Source organism: Ranitomeya variabilis, chromosome 2 (genome assembly GCF_051348905.1).
Source record: "Ranitomeya variabilis isolate aRanVar5 chromosome 2, aRanVar5.hap1, whole genome shotgun sequence".
Lineage (NCBI taxonomy): Eukaryota > Metazoa > Chordata > Amphibia > Anura > Dendrobatidae > Ranitomeya > Ranitomeya variabilis.
In genome coordinates, this window is record NC_135233.1 from 1,025,930,834 (window position 1) to 1,025,953,339 (window position 22,506).

The 22,506-nt window shown below is 41.4% G+C and overlaps 1 protein-coding gene across 24 annotated transcripts in view; it reads right to left on the bottom strand.

Annotated features, from left to right (window-relative positions):
• The window catches only part of MYT1L (myelin transcription factor 1 like), a 669,404-nt gene that overhangs the window by 87,398 nt on the left and 559,500 nt on the right, over nt 1-22,506 (bottom strand). For all 24 annotated transcript variants that reach the window (XM_077291353.1, XM_077291347.1, XM_077291367.1 and 21 more), the window contains 5 exons: nt 18,456-18,590; nt 16,694-16,784; nt 8,914-9,021; nt 7,732-7,943; nt 4,080-4,330 (listed from right to left, as the gene is read on the bottom strand). In XM_077291353.1, the coding sequence (XP_077147468.1) occupies nt 4,080-4,330; nt 7,732-7,943; nt 8,914-9,021; nt 16,694-16,784; nt 18,456-18,590 (797 nt within the window). The remainder of the gene's footprint in view (nt 1-4,079; nt 4,331-7,731; nt 7,944-8,913; nt 9,022-16,693; nt 16,785-18,455; nt 18,591-22,506) is intronic.

Genomic DNA, 22,506 nt, shown 5'->3' on the forward strand with positions numbered 1-22,506 from the left:
CGCACGGGTTGAGGTGTAACGCTATGGCCTCTTTTCCTCGGTAGATGCCACATGGGTCGAGGTGTTATGCTATGGCCCCTTACAGCTACTCTCAGTTTCCACTCCACAAGAGTCATAAACTCCTTCCTATAGAAACATGTCCTATGATTTCTCCGTAGGAGAGGATGTGTCCCAATATGACAACACTTGGCATTCCTTACTGTAGACACTTAGCAGCTACAATGACATACTTATTCTTTTCATTTTGCTTCCTTTTACTTTTGCTTTCCGTTATCTCTCTAATGGAGACTCAGTACCGTCCTGCTAGGCTTCCTGGCCCAGACCCCAATATTCATTCTCTCACTCTCTCTGTCTCGATTCCGGACTGCTACTCTGTACTCTTCTTTGCTATCTCTTCTCCTACAGGTTGTTACTATCTGCTCCTGTAGTTCTTCTCCTGCCACAGGGACACCCACTGCATCCAGCACTGCTCTCACCAGACCTGAGGTCTTTGCTCTGCACCGTCTGGGCTCTTTCTTACTACTAGGAAGTCCTTTCTGATCCTGCTGCATAGCCCTTCTCTCCTCTGGCTAAACTCTGGACTTACCCTACCCTATCTTTCTTTCAGACTATAACAATGTTATTGACATCTTGTTGTGTCCATTATGCTTATATCACATAACATTATGTATCGCACAGTACACACTAAACACAATACACTGTACAACAATACATGAAGGCTTCTCAAGGGGCATGGGTAACGTGCCCACCCCCCTACACAATCACAGCACATTTGTAGAGCTGGTGATTTAAATTAGTAACTAATTTTTCATTTTCTTGTTTTAGAATTTTGTTTGACATGGAAACTTTTCCCAATCTATTTACCTGCCTTTAGCTGCATTAATATCAGAATATACTCATTTGGAGTACAGATGATGGCAGTGATGGGTCAGCACCTGTCTCCTCATCTGAGTTTTGTGATTCCATGGAGCTAAACCACGGCTTTTCAGCTATTTTTCTTGAGTTCAAGGTGTAATTTATAATTAGCTTTTGCATTTTTTTTTGCTAAAGTCAGTGTTTTGCAGTTATTAAGACTAAATGAAACCTGAATCCTGAAAGAATCCTCAGTGAAAGAACATGAACTTTATGCATGTTCACGTTGCACCATCAAGTCATTTTTGTTTTATGTTTTTTGCTCCAATTGCTGCTTTACCGCAAAAAAACAAAAAATATTTGAGAGCACCATGCGAACATTCCCTTAAGGTCTGTATAGATAAATTGACATTATTTTAAGTATTATTTTTGTAGTTTAAAATTGGCATATTAGGGTCTGGCAAAGAGACACCTACAGCAACCAAAAGGAGGTGTAACAATGGTTAGAATCCTTAGGGTCCCCAGGAAAATGGAAAGTCGCTTGTGTCTAATGGTTATTGGAATCAAGGGAGAGAGAAGAGAGATAAGGACACCCAGTAATTCCCAGTAGATGTCTTTCTTTGGTGGGCAGGATCCTTCTCCTGCTGGAAGGAATAGGCTGCTCAGCCATTCTCCACCCTTTATATCACTACATGTGAGACTACTGCGACCCCTATAGCTATGCCATTGAAGCACTCTCTCTCTGTCAGTACTGCATTATCAGGTTTTGGTCCTACATCTACCAACATGATAGTGTAATGTTTCAGCATTTAAATAAGATATAAAAAAGAACAGTTTTCACATTTGCATAGTACTCTAAAAGAAACCTTTATACACTCACTTTAGTAGATCTCTTTTAAGTGGTGCTAACTAGATAAATTGTATACACTCCTCAAAAAATAAAGGGAACACTTTCGTAAAACACAATATATCTCCAAGTCAATCACACTTCTGTAAAATCATCCTGTCCAGTTATGAAGCAACACTGATTGTGAATCAATTTCTCATGATGTTGTGCAAATGGAAAAGACAACAGGTAAAAATAATAAGCAATTAGCAAGACAACCCCTATAAAGGAGTGGTTCTGCAGTGGGTGACCACAGACCATTTCTCTGTTCTTATCCTTTTTGGCTGTTGTTTTGTTCACATTTGCATTTTGTCATTTCTCTCACCCATAGAGGTACAGTACAGTAGCATGAGGCAGTGTCTACAATGCACAGAAGTTGCTCAGGTAGTGCAGCTCATCCAATTTGGCACATCAATGCAAGCTGTGGCAAGAAGGATAGCTGTGTCTGTCAGCACAGTATCCAGACCATGGAGCAGATATCAGGAGACAGGCCAGTACACAAGGAGACATGGGGGGGCCATAGGAGTTCAACAATCCAACAGCAGGACCACTTACCTTCTCCTTTATGCAAAGAGGAACAGAAGGAGTAGTGCCAGAGCCCTGTAAAATGACCTCCAGCAGGCCACTAAAATCCATGTGTCTGCTCAAACTGTCAGAAACAGACTCCAAAAGAGTGAAATGAGAGCCGAATGTCCACAAATAGGTCTTATGCTTACAGCCCAACACTGTGCACGGTGCCTTCAACATGACCGGTTTGGCAGTGGGTCAGTAATGGTGTGGGGAGGCATTTCTTTGGAGGGCTGTACAGCCCTCCATGTGCTTGCCAGAGGTACCCTGACTGCCATTAGATACCGGGATGAAATCCTCAGACTCATTGTGAGACCATATGCAGGTGCAGTGGGCTCTGGGATCCTTCTGATGCATGACAATGCTAGGCATCATGTGGCTGAAGTGTGTCAGCAGTTCCTACATGATGAAGGCATTGAAGCTATGGACTGGAATGCCCGTTCCCCAGACCTGAATTCAATCGAGCACATCTGGGACATCATGTCTCATTCCATCCACTAATGCCATGTTTTACCACAGGCTGTCGAGGAATTGACTGATGCTTTAATCCAGGTCTGGGAGGATATCCCTCAGGTGAACATCCACCACCTCATCAGGAGCATGCCCATGGGTTGTAAGGAGGTCATACAGTTATATGGAGGCCACACACTACTGAGTATCATTTCCTTGTCTTGAGGCATTTCCACTGAAGTTAGATAAGCCTGTAATTTGATTTTCCACTTTGATTTTGCATATCATTCCAAATCCAGACCTCCATGAAATGTTAATTTTGATTTACTTGATCATTTTTATGTTTTATTGTTCTCAACACATTCTACTATGTAATGAATAAAGATTTGCAACTGGAATATTTCATTAAGCGATATCTAGGAAATGGTATTTTAGTGTTCCCTTTATTTTTTTGAGCAGTGTACTTACCTACATTTACATTGCAAAAGTTTGAAAATCACCCATGGAACAAGCCGAAAATGCCCTGGTACGTCCCCAAACATCCACATGTTGATGTGATTTTGCTTAGCACTACCCTTTGATGGACAGGCTTGTATGACTGTCCCACTCATCCCAGTGGGCGGTGTTTCCAACTGATCCTTAGAATGAACATGCCACCACAATACATCCATGTACCCTCTGTGTAGGTAACTGCAGTGCAGATGAACTGGTCTTCAATGAAGTTATGTTGTAGTTCCCTACATAGAAGGTCAATGGGGGTATTAAAAAAAACCCGTAAAAAGTGATTCTTCTTCCTCATTCAAGCATTCTTCAGGAGTCCTAGCAATCAATATGTTAGCACATCTTATGGTTAGGGTTGGTACAAATCAATTTGCACAATCTGGTCCATTGGCTATGACAGTAAACTCTGGATGAGAGCCTCGAGAACCACCTCTTACTTGATGACATGCACAACTCCAGCTCTTCCCTTGATTAGCTGGCCGATGTGCATTATACCATAATGGTGAGGTCACACCAGGCTGGCTATTCAAAAGAAGAGCTGTGAATGCCGGGAGGCAGGAGGCCATTCTCCAGGTTCTCCCCTGTAGGACTCAGATTATTGTCTTGACTGATTGAACAGGTCATGCGAATCAATTCGTACCAACGCTACTTATGATGAAAATATCTTTGTCTTTAGTAGCTCCCAATGAGTAGATACATTACACACTTTTCTATGTAATAGAGCAATATTAGTTAAACAAATAAGTATTTACCCTTGAATACCAAGGATTGGTTGCATGACGACGGCGAGTTTACAGTAGGTGCACATAAACATCTTATTTACCCTGTTGCAGAGATCTTGAGGTTTGGTAGAGAGGTTTTGTGGCATCTCCCTGCAGCGAGTCGATAGGTTCAGGATTGCAGTGGCAGCCATGTGTGCGGCTTCCATATCATGGGAGTAATCAAAGCTGCTTTTGCTACACGTACTGCTGGCGCTGCTGCCTCCGCCACAACTCATATTGCTACTGCTGCTGCTGGGGGCATAGCTGCTCGTTGTGCTGCTTGTTGGGCTGGAGTTCTTACAGTAACGTTTCGCTGTAGAAAAAAACATGTATGAAATCAATAATTACAAGACTACATTAGTCCTCTACAGTGATCACACCCTGACTTCATTCCACAAGATGTCCCACGCTCTTCCTTCCTGAAGGTTTTAGAGCAGAGATAGGCGACCTATGGTGCGTCACTTCTTGTGGAATTCTGGATTTTGGTATAAAAAAGTCGTAGACTGTCTGAGCAAGGAATAAGAAATACCAGAAAAAAAAATGCTAAAAGGGACACCCAAAATCTCAATCACATTTGCTTTAGGGTTGAATGCAAATTTTGGTTTCCTGTTATTTGCCATTTCGGAGCTACCTGATACTCTTTCATGGGGTAGAGCGCTATATGATCAGGTAGGTGCCTCCATTGGGGTATGTGTTTTCAAGGAGATTTTTCGAGGAGTCCAAAAACTACAAGCTTTCTATTAGAGATGAGTTAAAGGGTTTGTCCAATACCTAAAATGCTCTTTATAAATATCTATTTTTTAACCACTTTTGTAATTTTCTTTATTTTAATATTTTCTACTCTTCTCACTACATGTGGATTTTTACTTTACTTTCTGTGTTGTTTTGTTTGAGAAGAGTCTCAGATGGGGCGTCACAGGAGGATGTCCATGCAGTCACTTCCCCACAGCTTCTAACACCCTGCCAGGAACAGGACATCATCACATCATCCTGTAGTGGTGATGCAGTCACTTACTACAGCTTCTTTCATCACTGTCCATGGATGACATCCGTAATCAATCACAGTTGTTGACACTATAGGAGAGGTGAGCGCAGCGCCGGCACACTTCTTCTGCCATCACCAGCCCACAGCTTGTTTCTCTCAAACAGGATGTCATCAGGGGCTGTGATAGAAGCTGGGAGGAGACTATGTTGTCACTTACCCTGCTTCTATCACTACACTGAACCAAACTGTCATCAGAGGCAGTGCTGGTGTCACTCTGGTGATTGATGTCTTCAGAGGGCGGCAATGAAAGAAACTGTGGTAAGTGACTGCAGCGCCACCCCCTGATGACGTCCTGTTCTGGGGGATAGACAAAACGGGGACGTGACTGCAGGACCATCCTCCAGTGGCGTTCTGTTCGAGACTCCTCTCAAACAAAACATCACAGGAAGTAAAGTGAAAAAACACATAAAGGGAGAAGCTTTATAATGAGAGCTGTGAGATATTTTAAAATAAAGAAAATGACAAAAGTTGTTAGAGATTAAAGATAGATATTTATAAAGGGTATTTTAAGTATCGGACTACTCATTTAAGGAATCGCCTTCTTTGAGTAGTTTTCCTGAAGCCTTTTTGGAACTGTTTTTTTTTAAGTATTTTTTGCAGTCTTCATAATTGGACAGTGCCTAGTTTGGAGCATTTTCCTTTAGGTGATGCATCAAAAAATTTCATGCATTTTTTTTGCCACCAGGCATTTTTCAAATCTTGCTGCAGTAAAAAAAAATGTCAAAACACCTAACTTGACTAGCAAGGCATTTTACAATAGAAATTAAAATGAAGAATATTTAAAGAGCTTGTTGAGTGTTCTTTAAAGGTGATGTTTAGTCTAAATTGATAATTTTGCAGTCACTCTGTGTGACTGAAGACTTATGAATCCCACCAGTGCATACACTGTGGGCTGTGAGGATTCTCCAGTTTCTGAGCCGGAACCGTTGGGTAAGTATACGTTATACATACTCCTGTCCAGAGCCCGTCTAGTGTATGTTCTTTTCAGTGAACTGATGAACGTCTGATTGTTGGACCAAAATGTCATTCTGAATTGCATTCATGAACAAAAAAATTCTCTTTTCTTCAGCATATTTGAGTACCAAGTTTCACATCCTACTTTCCAGCATACGTAGCTCTTCTCTTGATTAACCAGCGTGGCATGATGCTGCCGCAAGCTGGATAATAAAAAGGAGACCTTGTATGCATTCATAAGGTGGTACTAAAAAGTTCTATCCAGCATCCATGAATTACTGATGTGGCCGATGAACTTGATCTTGTACATCAATTTCCACCATCTTAAGGACCTAAACTTTATTTATTTTATGTGATGGGTGCTGTTTAGTGATGAGCGAATATACTCGTTACTCGAGATTTCTCGAGCACGCTCGGGGGTCCTCCGAGTATTTTTTAGTGCTCGGAGATTTAGTTTTCATTGCCGCAGCTGAATGATTTACTTCTGTTAGCCAGCATAAGTACATGTGGGGGTTGCCTGGTGGCTAGGGAATCCTCACATGTAATTAAGCTGGCTAACAGATGTAAATCATTCAGCTGAGGTGAGGAAAACTAAATCTCCGAGCACTAAAAAATACTCGGAGGTCACCTGAGCGTGCTCGAGAAATCTCGAGTAACGAGTATATTCGCTCATCACTAGTGCTGTGATGAGCGAATGTGCTCGGATAAGGTGTTACCCAATCATGCTCGTGTGCTAATCGCGTGCTCAAAAATATGTTCGAGTCCCCACGGCTGCATGTCTTGTGGCTGTTTGACAGCTGCAACACATGCACAGATTGCCAGTTTGTTAGGCATTCCATGAATGTGTTGCAGCGGTTGAACAGCCGAGAGACTCGAATATTATTTTTTTGAATACGCTACGCGATTAGCACCTGAGCATGCTCAGGTAACACGTTATCCTAGCACGCTCGTTCATCACTAGTGCTGATTAGTGACAATTTGATTCCTAATATGCCAAAATAATTACAGTGTGAGCACTGCTCAGGAAGAAGGCCATTCACTGCTCTTGCTACGCCTTCACACAGAGCAATGGACAGGCTCAGTAGAAAGTCTATGAGCCTACACACCACTCATGCTCAAGCTCATAAACTTCTTATTGAGCCCATACATCGGTCTGTGTGCACGCTTAGGTAGAAGCTCTGCACTCTTGCTTAGATACTCTCACATCAGACTAGTGTTTTGAGCAACCAGTTGGGGGTCTTAGAACTTGGAACACCAGCAATTTGCAGAGTGTTTCAGAGTCTGTCACATAGATTTTTTTTTCTTTATATGTACACACTTTTTAAGTCATAGAATATTCTATGACGGTCATGTTTCCAGTAGTGATGAGCGAGTGTGCTCATTAGTCGAGATTTCCGAGAATGCTCGGTTGTTCTCCGAGTATCTTGGGCGTGCTCGTAGATTATGTTTGTGTCCTCGCAGCTGCATGATTTGCGACTGTTAGACAACCTGAACACATGCAGGGATTGCCTGTTTGTTAGGGAATCCCCACATGTATTCAGGCTGTCTAGCAGCCACAAATCATGTAGCCACAGGGACTCAAACATAAACTACAAGCATGCACAAGATACTCGGAGAACACCCGAGCATGCTCGGACAACTCGAGTAACGAGCACACTTGCTCATCACTAGTTTCCAGTAACCCGATGGCTCAGTTTAGTGCTCAGGCCACCTACCATCATATCCTTTTGGAGAGATATCCCTGGACTGCACCTTCGGAGCGATAGCCCTCTTTCCGTACGCATGGTTTTCATAATTGTTATATTCAAACGTGGTCTTTGAATATTTCTCCAGTTCCTTGGCCAAGTTGGAGCGAGGTGTGGTCGTTGATACATTGTTCCTGTAACCGTACTGTGGAATTTCTAACTGCTTTACAAAACACATAGGCCTAAAAAAAGGGAAACATTTTTGTTTGTAACATGAAATCCACTATTTTATAGCAATGAAATAATTTCCTTATTGTAATCAGTTGGCACTGAGAAACATTGTAAGTCCACATAAACTGAGAGACCGGCCTGAGCTGAGAATAAGCTCAGATATTATGTGTTCATTGGCTTTGATTTGGGAACCATACAAGATAAATAATTATATGGGAATATTGACTGCATTCACCTCTACATGATAAAAAGGCACACCTGTCTAAATGTCTTACAGGAGTTGTCATAGAGTGAATACACACTAGCTTTAGGAAGGCGAGTGTACTTTAAGAGACTATACCATAAGACCTTTTTCTTTGAGCCAGAATCGAGGGCCGTCTTCTGCACTGTGTGTTTGCCGTCCTTGTAGGAGGACCCCACAAGAAAACTCCCACAGGTTCCCATGTTGCTCATAGGTTCTTATATTAAAAAGTAGGACACTTTGAAGTGGAAACGATAGGAGATAAGACCAAAGAAGACCAAAATGACACTCTTCTGCACACCTGTCAGGTGAATAGGGGCCAATGGAAACATGTAAAGGGAATGTGTTGGGACAATTCACCCCATTAAACTGTTTATATCATCATGTAGTTCTCTAAAAGATAACGGCATTCACAATATGCAATCTGTTGCTCCCTGACTGAAAAGCTATGTTTCAATTCATATGCAAATAAGTCTTTAGAGCTCTGGGTAAGTCAAAGCACTTCCCAGGTCTCTGCCTCCTGACTGTTCCCCTCCCATCCCCACCATCCTTTCCTTGACTGACAGTGCACTGGCTTGATTATGACTAGTCAGCTGTCAGTCAAGGAGACGAAGTTGGGCCTGATTGAGCAAAAACAGGTTACCTGGTGGTCATCATTAATTGATTCATTTTATTAGGAAAACCGCATGCATGATGATGATTACCATTTATTGATAGTCAACATTTAACAATTTACTTACCTTAAAACACGATCAGATGCTTGACTAGATTTTGATACATCACAAGTTTGATGTTTCTCTTGAGCCTTCGCTAATTTCTCTGCAGCAGCAATAGGACATCCTGAAAGACTGTGAAGAAAATTCTGAATTACTGCTTAATATATATTCATTCTTTTAGTTTATATAGCGCCATCATTTTTACTGACATATTCATCACTCTCCCCACTGGGGCTCACAATCTAAATTTCTTATCTGTATGTATTTGTAGTCTATCTATTATCTATCTCAGTGTAGAAGAGAAGTATTTGATACACTGCCGATTTTGCAAATTTTCCCAACTATAAAGAATGGAGACGTCAGTAATTTTTATAGTAGGTAAACTTCAACTGTGAGAGAGAATCTAAAAAAATCCAGAAAATCACATTGTATGATTTTTAGATAGTTAATTTACATTTTACTGCAGGAAATAAGTATTTGTTACAGTTAAAAAAAAACTGAATTTAATATTTGGTACAGAAACCTTTGTTTGCTATTACAGAGATCAGACGTTTCTTGTAGTTCTTGACCAAGTTTGCACACATTTCAGCAGGGATATTGGCCCCCTCCTCCATACAGATCTTCTCCAGATCATTCAGGTTTCGGGGCTGTCACTGGGCAACATTGAGTTTCTGCTTCCTCCAAAGATTTTCTATTGGGTTCAGGTCTGGTGACTGGCTAGGCCACTCCAGGACCTTGAAATGTTTCTAACGGATACACTCCTCATTCGCCCTGGCGGTGTGTTTATGGTCACTGTCATGCTGGAAGACCGAGTCATTGCCCATCTTCAATGCTCTTACTGAGGGAAGGAGCTTGTTGGCCAAAATCTCAAAATACATGACCCCATCCATCCTCCGTTTAATGTGGTGCAGCTGTCCTGTCCCCTTTGCAAAAAAGCACCTGCAAAGTATGATGTTTCACCCACCATGCTTCATGGTTGGGATGGTGTTCTTGGGGTTGTACTTATCCTTCTTCTTCCTTCCAACATGGCAAGTGGAGTTGATACCAAATAGTAGTGTTTTGGTCTCCTCTGACCACATGACCTTCTCCCATGCCTTCTCTGGATCATTCAGATGTCATTGGTGAACTTCAAATGGGCCTGGACATGTGCTGGTGTGAGCAGGGGGGTCTTGCATGCCCTTCTGAATTTTAATCCATGATGGTGTAGTGTGTTATTAATGGTAATGTTTGAGAATGTGGTCCCAGCTCTTTTAGGATCATTGACCAGGTCCTCCTGTGTAGTTCTAGGTTGATTCCTGATCTTTCTCAGAATCATCCTTACCCCACGAGGCGAGATCTTCCATGGAACCTCAGACCGAGGAAGACTGACAGTCATCTTGTGTTTCTTCCATTTTCTAATAATTGTGCCAACAGTTGTTGCCTTCTCACCAAGCTGCTTGCCTATTGTCCTGTAGCCCTTCACAGCCTTGTGCAGGTCTACAATTTTGTCCTTGGAATCCTAAGACAGCTCTGGTCTTGGCCATGATGGAGAGGTTGGAATGTAATTGATTGAGTGTGTAGACAGGTGTCTTTTATAAAGGTAATGAGTTCAAACAGGTGCAATTAATACAGGTAATGAGTACAGAGTAGGAGGGCTTCTTAACCCTTAGTGACAGAGCAAATTTGGTACTTAATGACCGAGCCAATTTTTACAATTCTGACCACTGTCATTTTATGAGGTTATAACTCTGGAACGCTTTAACGGATCCCGCTGATTCTGAGAATGTTTTTTTTTGTGACATATTGTACTTCATGATAATAGTAACAATTCTTCAATATTACTTGAAGTTGCGATTATTTATGGAAAAAATGGAAATATGGCGAAAATTTTCAAAATTTTGCAATTTTCAAACTTTGAATTTTTATGCCCTTAAATCAGAGAGATATGGCACACAAAATATATAAAAAAAAAATTATCAAAAAAAAAAATAGTTAATGAATAACATTTCCCACATGTCTACTTTACATCAGCACAATTTTGGAAATACAATTTTTTTTGTTAGGAAGTTATAAGGGTTAAAAGTTGACCAGCGATTTCTCATTTTTACAACAAAATTTACAAAACCATTTTTTAGTGACCATCTCACATTTAAAGTCACTTTGAGGGGTGTACATGACAGAAAATACCCAAACTTGACACCACTCTAAAAACTACACCCCACAAGGTGCTCAAAACCACATTCAAGAAGTTTATTAACCCTTGACGTGCTTCACAGCAACTGAAACAACGTGGATGGAAAAAAATGAACATTTAACTTTTTTTTGCAAACATTTTAATTCAGAACCAATTTTTTTTATTTTTGCAAGTGTAAAAAGAGAAAATGAACCACAAAATTTGTTGTGCAATTTCTCCTGAATACGCTGATGCCACACATGTGGGGGTAAACCACTGTTTGGGCGCGTGGCAGGGCTTGGAAGAGAAGGAGCGCCGTTTGACTTTTTCAATGCAGAATTGGCTGGAATTGAGATCGGACGCCATGTCGCGTTTGGAGAGCCCCTGATGTGCCTAAACAGTGGAAACCCCCCACAAGTGACACCATTTTGGAAACTAGACTAGATATGTGGTGAGCATTTTGAATGACAAAGTGCTTCACAAAAGTTTGACGCAGAGCCATGAAAATAAAAAATCATTTATTTCCCCACAAAAATGATTTTTTAGCCCCAATTTTTTTTATTTTCGCAAGGGTAACAGGAGAAACCGGACCCCTAAAGTTGTTATCCAATCAGTCCTGAGTACGCTGATACCCCATATGTGGGGGTAAACCACTGTTTGGGCGCACAGCAGAGCTCAGAAGGGAGGGAGCAACATTTGACTTTTTGAACGCAAAATTGGCTGTCGTGTTTGGAGACCCCCTGTTGTACCTAAACAGTGGAAACTGCCCAATTCTAACTCCAACCGTAGCCCCAAAACACCACTAACCCTAATCCCAACCCTAACCATAACCCTAATCACAACCCTAACGCCAAAACACCCCTAACCCTAATCCCAACCCTAACCCTAATCAAATCCCTAAGCCCAACACACCCCTAATGATAATCTCAACCCAAACCTCAAACCTAACCTCAACCCTAACCTTAAACCTAATCCCAAACCTAACCCTAATCCCAAACGTAACCCTAATGCCAACCCTAATACCAACCCTAACCCTAATCCAAACCCTAATCCCAACCCTAACCCTAATCCCAACCCTAATCCCAGCTCTAACCCTAACTTTAGCCCGAACCCTAACCCTAACTTTAGCACCAACCCTAACCCTAGCCCTGACATTAGCCCCAACCCTAACCCTAACTTTAGCCCCAACCCTAACCCTAGCCCTAACCCTAACCCTAGCCCTAACCCTAACCCTAGCCCTAACCCTAACCCTAATTGGAAAATAGAAATACATACATTTCTTTTTATTTTATCATTTTTTCCTAACTAAGGGGGTGATAAAGGGGGGGCTATTTACTATTTTTTTTATTTTGATCACTGTGATAGGATCTCACAGTGACCAAAATAAAACAAGAGGAAGAATCTTCCTCGGCTGGCCAGCACATCACGGCAGGCGCACTGTGCCCGCCATTTTCTTCCCGGAGGGAGAAGCTGGTAGCCAGGAGGGGGCGCAGGAGCACCATGGGACACCAGTAAGTATGACAGGGTCCCCGAATCCCCCTATTTCTCTGTCCTCTGATGTGTGATCACATCAGAGGACAGAGAATGACACGCCGAGGAGGATCGGGGAGACAGGTGAGTATTGGGGGGCTATCGGGGACCCCATTTCTTTGTCCTCTGATGTGCGATCACATCGGAGGACAGAGTAATTAAATGGGAAATCGCATTTTGGGTTTTTTTGCGGCCGCTGGTAAACGGTTATTTACCGGCGATCGCAACCCGGGGGTCGGTAAAAACCGACCCGAATCATGTTCTCTGGGGTCTCGGCTACCCCCAGCATCCGAGACCACAGAGAAAATCTGACTCTGGGGGGCACTATACACTTTTTCCACAGCGCCTTTACGGAGCTGTGGTTTAAGTACCCTTAACTGCCGCCGTTAAAAGGCGTATCGGCGGTCGTTAAGGGGTTAAAGAAAAACTGTGTCTGTGCTTCTTAAAGAAAAACAGTTATGTGGTTGCCAAAATTCTTGCTGGTTGGTAGAATATAAAATATTTATTTCATCCAATAAAATGCAAATTAATAATGTAAAAATCATACAATGTGATTTTCTGGATTTTATTTTTAGATTGAGTCTCGCACAGTTGATGAGTACCTGTGATAAAAAATACAGATCTCTCCATTCTTTGTAGGTGGAAAAACTTGAAAAATCGGCAGTGTATCAAATACTTATTTTCCCCACTGTTTGTCTGTCTATCTATCTATTTATTTATCTATATATCTATCTAATTCAAAGAAGCTTTATTGGTAGGACTAAATGCTCTTTAGTTTTGCCAAATCAAATGTACATTAGGGAATTTGGGACTGTGGGGATGATGGGAGGGGACTGTAGGAACTGTCATGGGTTTACTGTGAAAGAGAGGGACCAGAAGACCGCAGCAGCTGATTTCCTGCACTCCTGGATTGATTAGAAGCACTTCATATTAAATGGTGCATATTTATGTTATCAGTGCAGGGGTTGAACTCTTCAGCTTGGAGACTCTGAAGATTTCCTGCTTGGATGATCTCAGCTGTTCAGTATTGGCCACTTCCCTCTCCTACATATACATGCCTCTAGCAATCTGGATTGCCAATGTTACTAATGTTAGTATTAAAATTCCTGGTGAGGAGTGTAGGTATTGGTTATTGATAGAGGCGTTTGGATTATTGATCTGTGACTGTTGCTTGCTGTTTCGGCTGTGTGCAAATCATCATCCTCTCCTATTTGGTTTTACTTCCTTTCCTATATGTTGTCTGAGTGGATATTTGTTTGTTTGGTATGTGACTTTATCTCTGTACGTTCTCCCTTGTTAGTCTAGTTTGTATATATACATACACTATTAATCCCCACTCACCTGGGTGTGGAAGGGGGACAGATATAGGACTGATTCAGGAGTTCAGCAAGGTACATTTCTCTGATGTTTTCACCATCAGAAGTAATCCAGGTAGCAGGGATAGCTAGGGCTCCTCTAGCTTTAGGAACAGGGGAGGAACCCTTGTCCTTGACAAGAACGATGGATGGAGCTATGAAAGTCCATGGCGTACCATAGTTGTCTTTCTCGCAACCTATGGCATGCGCTCACAAACTGCGCTGCTGTATCTATCTATCTATCTATCTATCTATCTATCTATCTATCTATCTCTACAGATGTTATTGCCTTCATCTTTTCATGAATTTGGTTCCAGGAACATTGGGGAAATTTATTAAGACTTTTGCAACCAGTTTTTTGGCATCAAAGAATCACAATTTTTTGTGCACGCTGCATTTGTGTAAAAATTTGGGACTTTTTGTATTTCTACACAACTCTTGCCACTTAGGAAAAGTTGGTGGTGAATTTGTGTGTGGTTATCTATGTAAATGAGCTGCAAGCCAGATTTATGAAATTTGTCACTTTTTTCAGAAAGTTGCAAAACAAAAACAGCTGCAAACCTACTCCAATAGAGGGGGGCTAAAAAGTGGTGGGATAGATTTTTACAGAAGTTATGATTATGAGTCATCAAATTTAACAAACATCATGCAACACTTTGATAACTTTGGCGCATGTAATGTATGTGCAGCCACAATGTAACGTGAAAAAATCCCTTATAGCAACTTTCCTTAATACAGCATATACATCTCTTGACAGAGTTCTCCCAAATCTTGTTGTTGTTTTTTTAAAATAAATTACACTTCTCATCTTGGGATATGTTGATGCAAAAGGAAAGGCAAACCGAAAAAAAGCTTTGAAACTCCAGAGAAAGGGAACAATTCTTGAAATATTTTCTGCTTGAAAAATGGATGGTTTGGGCCTCCTGTAAAAGACGCTATGTGCACATTCATTAGAGCTGGTTTTTTTCACTATTTCTCCACCCCTCCTGACAGATTGTAATCTCGCGATCAGGACCCTCAGTCCTCTTGTTAATGGCTGAGTTTTGTGTTACTTTGTAATGTCAGATATTGTTTGTTCCCTCTGAATTGTAAAGCTCTGCGGAATAAGCTGGCGCTATAGAAATACAAATTATTATTACCCGTTATTATTATTTGCAGAGATATCCACACCCATTTTCCAAGCACTTTGGTAAGATCGATGTAAGAAAGTCACACATTTTTGCACAAATATAGCAAACATTTTTTGCCACTTTCTGAAGAAGAAAACTGTCTAGAAATACCTTGATATTTATTTAGTTTACTCACTTACTCTTTATAGCGCCATTAATTCCAAAGCACTTTACAGACATTATCCCCATTGGGGCTCACAATCTAGATTCACTATCAGTATGTCTTTGGAATGTGGGCGGAAACCATAGAAAACCCACACAAATAAGGGGAGAGAATACTAATAGTGATGAGTGAGCATGTACAGATAAGGTGTTATCTGAGCACGCTTGATGCTAATAGAGTATCTTCGGCGTGCTCGAATACTATGCTTGAGTCCCCGCGGCTGCATGTCTCACACATGCAGGGATGCCTAACAAACAGGAAATCCCAGCACATGTTGTGGTTTTCGAACATTTGCGAGACATGTACCCACGGGGACTTGAACATATTATTCAAAAACATTGAAGTTATTCTATTAGTGGGATTTAAACCCAGGACCCAAATGCTAATCTCTGAGCCACCATTCTGCCCCACAATGATTTTATTACCGTATTTTTCAGATTATAAGATGCACTTTTATGATCCCCAAAATAAGGGAGAAAATGGGGGTGCGTCTTATAAACCGAACACTGATGCTGCCGGCCCGGAGCTGGGGATATTATGGTGGTGGTTCGGTGGTCTTGCGGTGTGCAGTGGTGGTACGGTGGCAAGCGGTGGTCCTGCGGTGGTGGTACAGCGGTGAGCAGTAGTGGTATGGCGGTAACCAGTTGCCCTGCGGTGGCATATGGAGGCCGCCATTCTTCTTCCGGGGTCCGGCATCCGGCTTCCAGCTTCTCACTCGGCGCAGATTGAGGAAAGCTGAGATCTCAATCTGCAACTGCCTCTACGCGCTGTCTCAAGAAAAATGGCCGCAGGCGCAGATGGAGAATTTATTAAGTCCACCGCATATTAAACAGTGAGTGGGCTTTGGGCTTTCACAAAATGTCAGCGGAGCCCCCACACCACCGAACACCCTTCTCCTTTGTGGCCTGCACCACCGAACACCAGGAGCGATCCTGGGACCCCGCTTCACCGCAGCCACCACCTCCGGTAAGTAATAAGACGCCTGGATTATAAGAAGCACCACCATTTTATTTAAAAAAAAGTATTTTTTCCTATTTTTCTCCTCAAAATTTGAGGTGCGTCTTATAATCCGGTGCATCTTATAAGCCGCAAAATACGGTAGTTTTCTACTCTCATTAAGTCACTACATCATAAAAAGAAATTTCTTGACTGGTCACATGGTAAATTCTCTTGTTAATGAAAAAAAGTAGAGGCATATTGCAGTCAGTTTATGTGAAGGGCAACAGTCAGGAAAAAGTTTTCGCTTTGTGCCAAAAAAAAAATCCCTAGATCACACATTTCTTGATCTTGTTTTATGACAAACGGAAACTTTTCAGTAGTTTAAGAAAGCAAAGTAAGCACCAGCTGTCATCTCTTCAATTCAAATGGGACTACCAGAAAGTGCTGCTGTAGTAGAAATGTCCGTCTGTAGCAGATCCGGGGACGCTGTGCCTACCTTCTGTGAGAATTCCTGTTGCTGTTTACGTGGCCTCTCCCGGTGCAACCTGGCGTCGGGCACTTTAGAACATTTTCATGCATGGCAAGAACTACGCGGAAGGAATAAAAGAAAGAAATCAGTCTAATAAATGGAATATGTTGAACATACGATAACAAGAAATTTTTCACTTCTGAGTTCTGACGCCAACTTGGATATTCATTGACCATAGTTGTCTGAGGAGGTAACACTTCTACATAAAGCATCTTTATTCTATTTTATATATGGAAAAAAAATATTTGTTAAGTGCATTTTTTTGTAATTCATCACAATATCGCTTGGTTATTATATTTTTCATTTCTCTCAAATGTATTTTATGCATTTATTTCATTTATTTTTCTTTTATATATAAAAATATAAAAAATACCAACAAATATTGATATGTCCACAATGCATTCGCTACAAAATACAAAACTTTGAATAGTGGGTGTATTTAATTTTTTAGGTTTCTTTTTGTCGTGTCGATGTGTTTTACAATAATGGAATAAGGGTATGTTCTTATGTGGGGGTTTTGCACGTTTTTCTTGTTAATTTTTTTTCAGCAGTAAAAAAATGTATTTTACAGCACCAGCAAAAGTGAATGAGATTTCCAAAATATTATGCACATGTTTTTTTTTGCCTTGCGTTTTTTGAGGTGTCGGCTGTTTTTTTTAAATATACAGCATGTCATTTCTTTCAGCGTCTTCGTAGCGTTTTTTTTACCCATTCTAATGAATGGAAAAAATTGTAAGTAAAAATGCATAAAAAATGCATGCAAAAATATGGCAAAAGCACTGGTATTTTACACAACATTTTTCCTGCCAACACTTTGTTTTTTGATGTAGATAAAAATGCTGCATAAAATGCAATGTGTTCAATTTTCACCTTTAAAATCCATTTTTAATCTAAATAGGTTCAAATTACTGTGGTTATTAATTTCTTAAATAGAATCTGTCAGTAGAATCAATCATTCTAAGCTGTTTATATGGACATGTGGCTCATAGAAAGCTGAATAAAATGATACCTTGATTTCTGATGTTTTATTCCAGAGAAATCCATGTTTTTCTTATATGTAAAATGAGCTGTTAAGATCTATGGGCCGGACATATATCTCTCTGAGAATCTGCCTCCAGAGCCCATTGTAAATAAGCTCTGGAGGCAGATTCTCAAGGAGATCAGTGTCCGGCCCATAGATCTAACCAGCTCATTAAAATATTAAGAAAAAACATGAATTTTTCTGAAACAAGACATTGTAGCACAGATATAGGTATCATTTTATTCAGCTTTCTAAGACCTACATGCCCATATAGATGGCTTAGGAGGGTTGATACTACTGGCAGATTCCCTTTAATACATGTGTATAGTAGTGTAGGTTTTTCTGATTTAGAGCTTCAAAGTCTCCTGCACAGACATAGAGGGAACATAGAAAGTTACTGTATACTGCTTGTACACAGAACTCAATAATAAGGCAGTATGCAATGAGCTCATATGCTCCCTCTAGTGGTGGCTACAAGCCATACAGTAAAGTTTTTCTATCTCTTTTTTTTACAATTTTGTGTACTTGGTCTATTTAATGTCACAGATTCACAATTTAAAATGCATACGTTGATTTAATCATATTATATAAATGATTGATTTAATCATATTATATAAATGATGAAATCAACATATGCATTTAAAATTGTGAATCTGTAAAATATATGTTTATATAGCACATATTAACTATTTATGTATCACAACTTACTTTCTGGTGGTACCCTGTCTTTGTGTGGGCAACCTGATAAACTCCGATGGTGGGGATATAAGCCAGTCACATGACCTGTGCCATCACAGCCAGGGGTGGGACATTTGCTCTCTTTCTTCTCAGTCCGCGAGAGGTCTGTTAAAAATAAGTGTATTGAATTCTAAATTGTAGGATTAACACAGCACTTTATGAATTTTCTAGCTTGTATATACCATACAGTCTGGTTCAGTGGTTGACACTATATGGCAATTCGCGTTTTTTACTTAAATACTTTATTACAATATAGTTATGGATGAGAAAACTGTTAACGGTTTTGTAAAAATGTAGGTATGATGTGAACACACAGAGCTCCAAATTCCGTGCCAATAAAGTGTGAACGTTCTGACATTAACTCAATAGGGAGTGATGTGACAAATCATTTGTACCAGTTTTCTTTTGAAACAAATTGGCACAAGTTCAGTCTTAAATTTTCTAGCTTTTTTTTGAGAAATGTGTGAGGCTTATTTGGAAGGGGCATTACCTCACCACTAACCTCTCCAAAAGTCGTGCTGCCTGCCATCTGGTCCTCTTCTTTCCACCATCACATGCCACATCTCTGACCTCTTTACTATAGGCCAGAACTTCCAACCAGAATTAGGTCATGGGAGTCTGCATGTCGTAAGCTTTCAATGTTGTGATGAAATTATGTACATCGCAACCTTGCAACGTGTAGCGACCAGGCTTGATGCAATGTTGCAATGAGAGATGCAACGCGTGGCACCAGAAAGAGGTACAGATGTCCGGCAGTGAGCAGCAAGGCAGTCAGAGAGGTGAGTAGTGAAGTAAATATACCTTTTTTTGCCAGCTTTTCCATCTTATATTTCTTGAGTCAAGAGACCCCAGAGCATAATTAGAACATGCAATTTGTAACAAATATATTTATTAAATTGAATCACAGGGAGAAATTTGACAAAGCCGGCGTATCCCAAATTATCTGTTCATCACTACAGCTTTCCAAGCTATATGATCAGCTTCAGACCTCAATTTGGCTACAATACTGTCCCTATATGAGCTCATACTCTAATACACAGAATTTTCTTGCAGGCTTACAGTCTACAAGATAATGGGGAAGGAGACAATAGAGTATGGGGTTGTGGCTGCTCTGGTGGTGGTGAGGTGGCAGCAGGGTTATTGTAGGCTGTTTGCTTTCTTGAAGAGGTGGATTTTCAAGTTCAGTCTGAAGATTCCAAGTGATGCAGATAATCAGATGTGTTAAGGCACAGAATTCCATAGGATGGGAGTAAATTGGGAGAAGATGTGGATGTGTTTGGGTGAGGAACGTACAGGTGTGAAGTAGAGAAGGAGGACCGAACGCTGCAGGAAAGACTAGTTCAATGATATAAGAAGGAGACAGATTATGGATGGCTTTGTAGGTCAGCGTTAGAAGTTTGAGCTGGATATGTTGGGGGATTGAGAGCCAATGAAGAGATCTGCAGAGGGGAGAAGAAGAGGAATAGCATGAAGAGAGGTGGATTAGTCAGGCAGCAGAGTTAAGATTGGACTTGAGAGGTGTGAGAGTGTTAGCATGGAAGCAACAGAGGAGGATATTGCAGTAGTTGAGGTGGGAGATGTTGAGGGCATGCACTGTAGTAGATTTAGGATGAGGAAAGGATGAATTCTGGAAATATTTTTGAGCAGAAGGTGACAAGGGCTTGAATATGCAGTTTGAAGTAAAGGGTAAAGTCAAGTGTTACTCCGAGGCAGCGGACTTCTGGTACTGTGCAAAGTGTGGTGTCGTTCATTATGATAGAGCGATCGGGTAGGGGGTTAGGTGAGATGGAGGAAAGAGGATGAGTTCAGTTTTGTTAATATTGTGCTTTAGGAAGTGAGGTCAGATGAAGAAGAATACGGCTGATAAACACTCTGGGATTCTGGACAGCAGAGAGGTGACATCTGGACTAGAGCGGGAGATCTGAGTATCATCAGCGTAAAACTGGTAATGGAAGCCATGTGACTTTATGAGCTCTCCCCGGCCAATGGTATAGATTGAGAAGAGTAGGACAGAGCCTTGAAGGACACCAACATAGAGAGGTCGGGGTGAGAAGGTAGTATGGGAATGGGAGACACTAAATGTGCAGTTAGGCTACGTTCACATTTGCGTTGTGCGCCGCAGCGTCGGCGCCGCAGCGCACAACGCAAACAAAAACGCAGCAAAACGCATGCACAACGCTGCGTTTTGCGCCGCATGCGTCGTTTTTTTCATTGAATTTGGACGCAGCAAAAATGCAACTTGCTGCGTCCTCTGCGCCCCGACGCGGGCGCTGCAGCGACGCATGCGGCGCAAAACGCAAGTGCGCCGCATGTCCATGCGCCCCCATGTAAAATATAGGGGCGCATGACGCATGCGGCGCCTCTGCGGCGCCCGACGCTGCGGCGCTGGCCGCAAATGTGAACGTAGCCTTAGAAAGGCATGAGGAGATCCAGGAAAGGCAAGGTTTTTGACGCCAAGGGAAAAAAGGATTTGTAGAAGGAGGGAATGATCGACTGTGCTAAAGGCAGAGAACAGATTTAAAAGGAGGAGTAAGAAAGTGTAGGAGCCAAGTGGAGAAGTGGTCAATAAAGGTAGTGGCCAGACCCGTGGATCAGTATATTTCAGTCACTTGGAGGTTAGAGGCAGAGCAGAATGAATGGACTTCAAAAGATGGGAGGTCAAGGGAGGGTAGTGGTGGGATTGGGTTGAAGGTGCAGTTGTTGGAAAGGAGAAGACACACTCTTCCACCATGTCTATTGCCAGGGCGAGGAATGTGGGTGAATTGAAGGCCACAGTAACACAGCACAGCAGATGAAGCTGTGTTTTGGTGAGGCCCAGGAAAAATATATTGCAAAAAGTACACTGTGTGCAGAATTATTAGGCAAGTTGTATTTTAGAGGATTATTTTTATTATTGATCAACAACTATGTTCTCAATCAACCCAAAAGACTCATAAATACCAAAGCTTAATATTTTTTGAAGTTGGAGTGGTTTTTTTTAGATTTGGCTATCTTTGGAGGATATCTGTTTGTGCAGGTAACTATTACTGTGCAGAATTATTAGGCAACTTAATAAAAACCAAATTTATTCCCATCTCACTAGTTTATTTTCACCAGGTAAACCAATATAACTGCACAAAATTTAGAAATAAACATTTCTGCCATGCAAGAACAAAACCCCCCAAAATTAGTGACCAATATAGCCACCTTTCTTTATGATAACACTCAACAGCCTTCCATCCATATATTCTGTCAGTTGCTTGATCTGTTTACGATCAACATTGCGTGCAGCAGTCACCACAGCCTCCCAGACACTGTTCCGAGAGGTGGACTGTTTTCCCTCCCTGTAGATCTCAAATTTTATGAGGGACCACAGGTTTTCTATGGGGTTCAGATCAGGTGAACAAGGAGGCCATGTCATTATTTTTTCTTCTTTGAGACCTTTACTGGCCAGCCACGCTGTGGAGTAGTTGGAGGCATGTGATGGAGCATTGTCCTGCATGACGATCGTGTTTTTCTTGAATGATACCGACTTCTTCCTGTACCACTGCTTGAAGAAGTTTTCTTGCAGAAACTGGCAGTAGGTCTGGGAGTTGAGCTTCACTCCATCCTCAACCCGAAAAGGTCCCACAAGTTCATCTTTGATGATACCAGCCCATACCAGTACCCCACCTCCACCTTGCTGGCTTCTAAGTCAGAGTGGAGCTCTCTGCTTTTTACTGATCCAGCCTCTGGCCCATCCATCTGGCCCATCAAGAGTCACTCTCATTTCATCAGTCCATAAAACCTTTGAAAAGTCAGTCATCACAGGGATATTTATTGGCCCAGTTTTGAAGTTTTATCTTATGTTTCTAGTTCAAAGGTGGTCGTTTTTCAGCCTTCCTTACCTTGGCCATGTCCCTGAGTATTGCACATCTTGTGCTTTTTGTTACTCCAGTAACCATGCAGCTCTGAAATATGGCAAAACAGGTGGCAAATGGCATCTTAGCAGCGTCACGCTTGATTTTCCTCAATTCATGGGCAGTTAGTTTGCGCCTTTTTT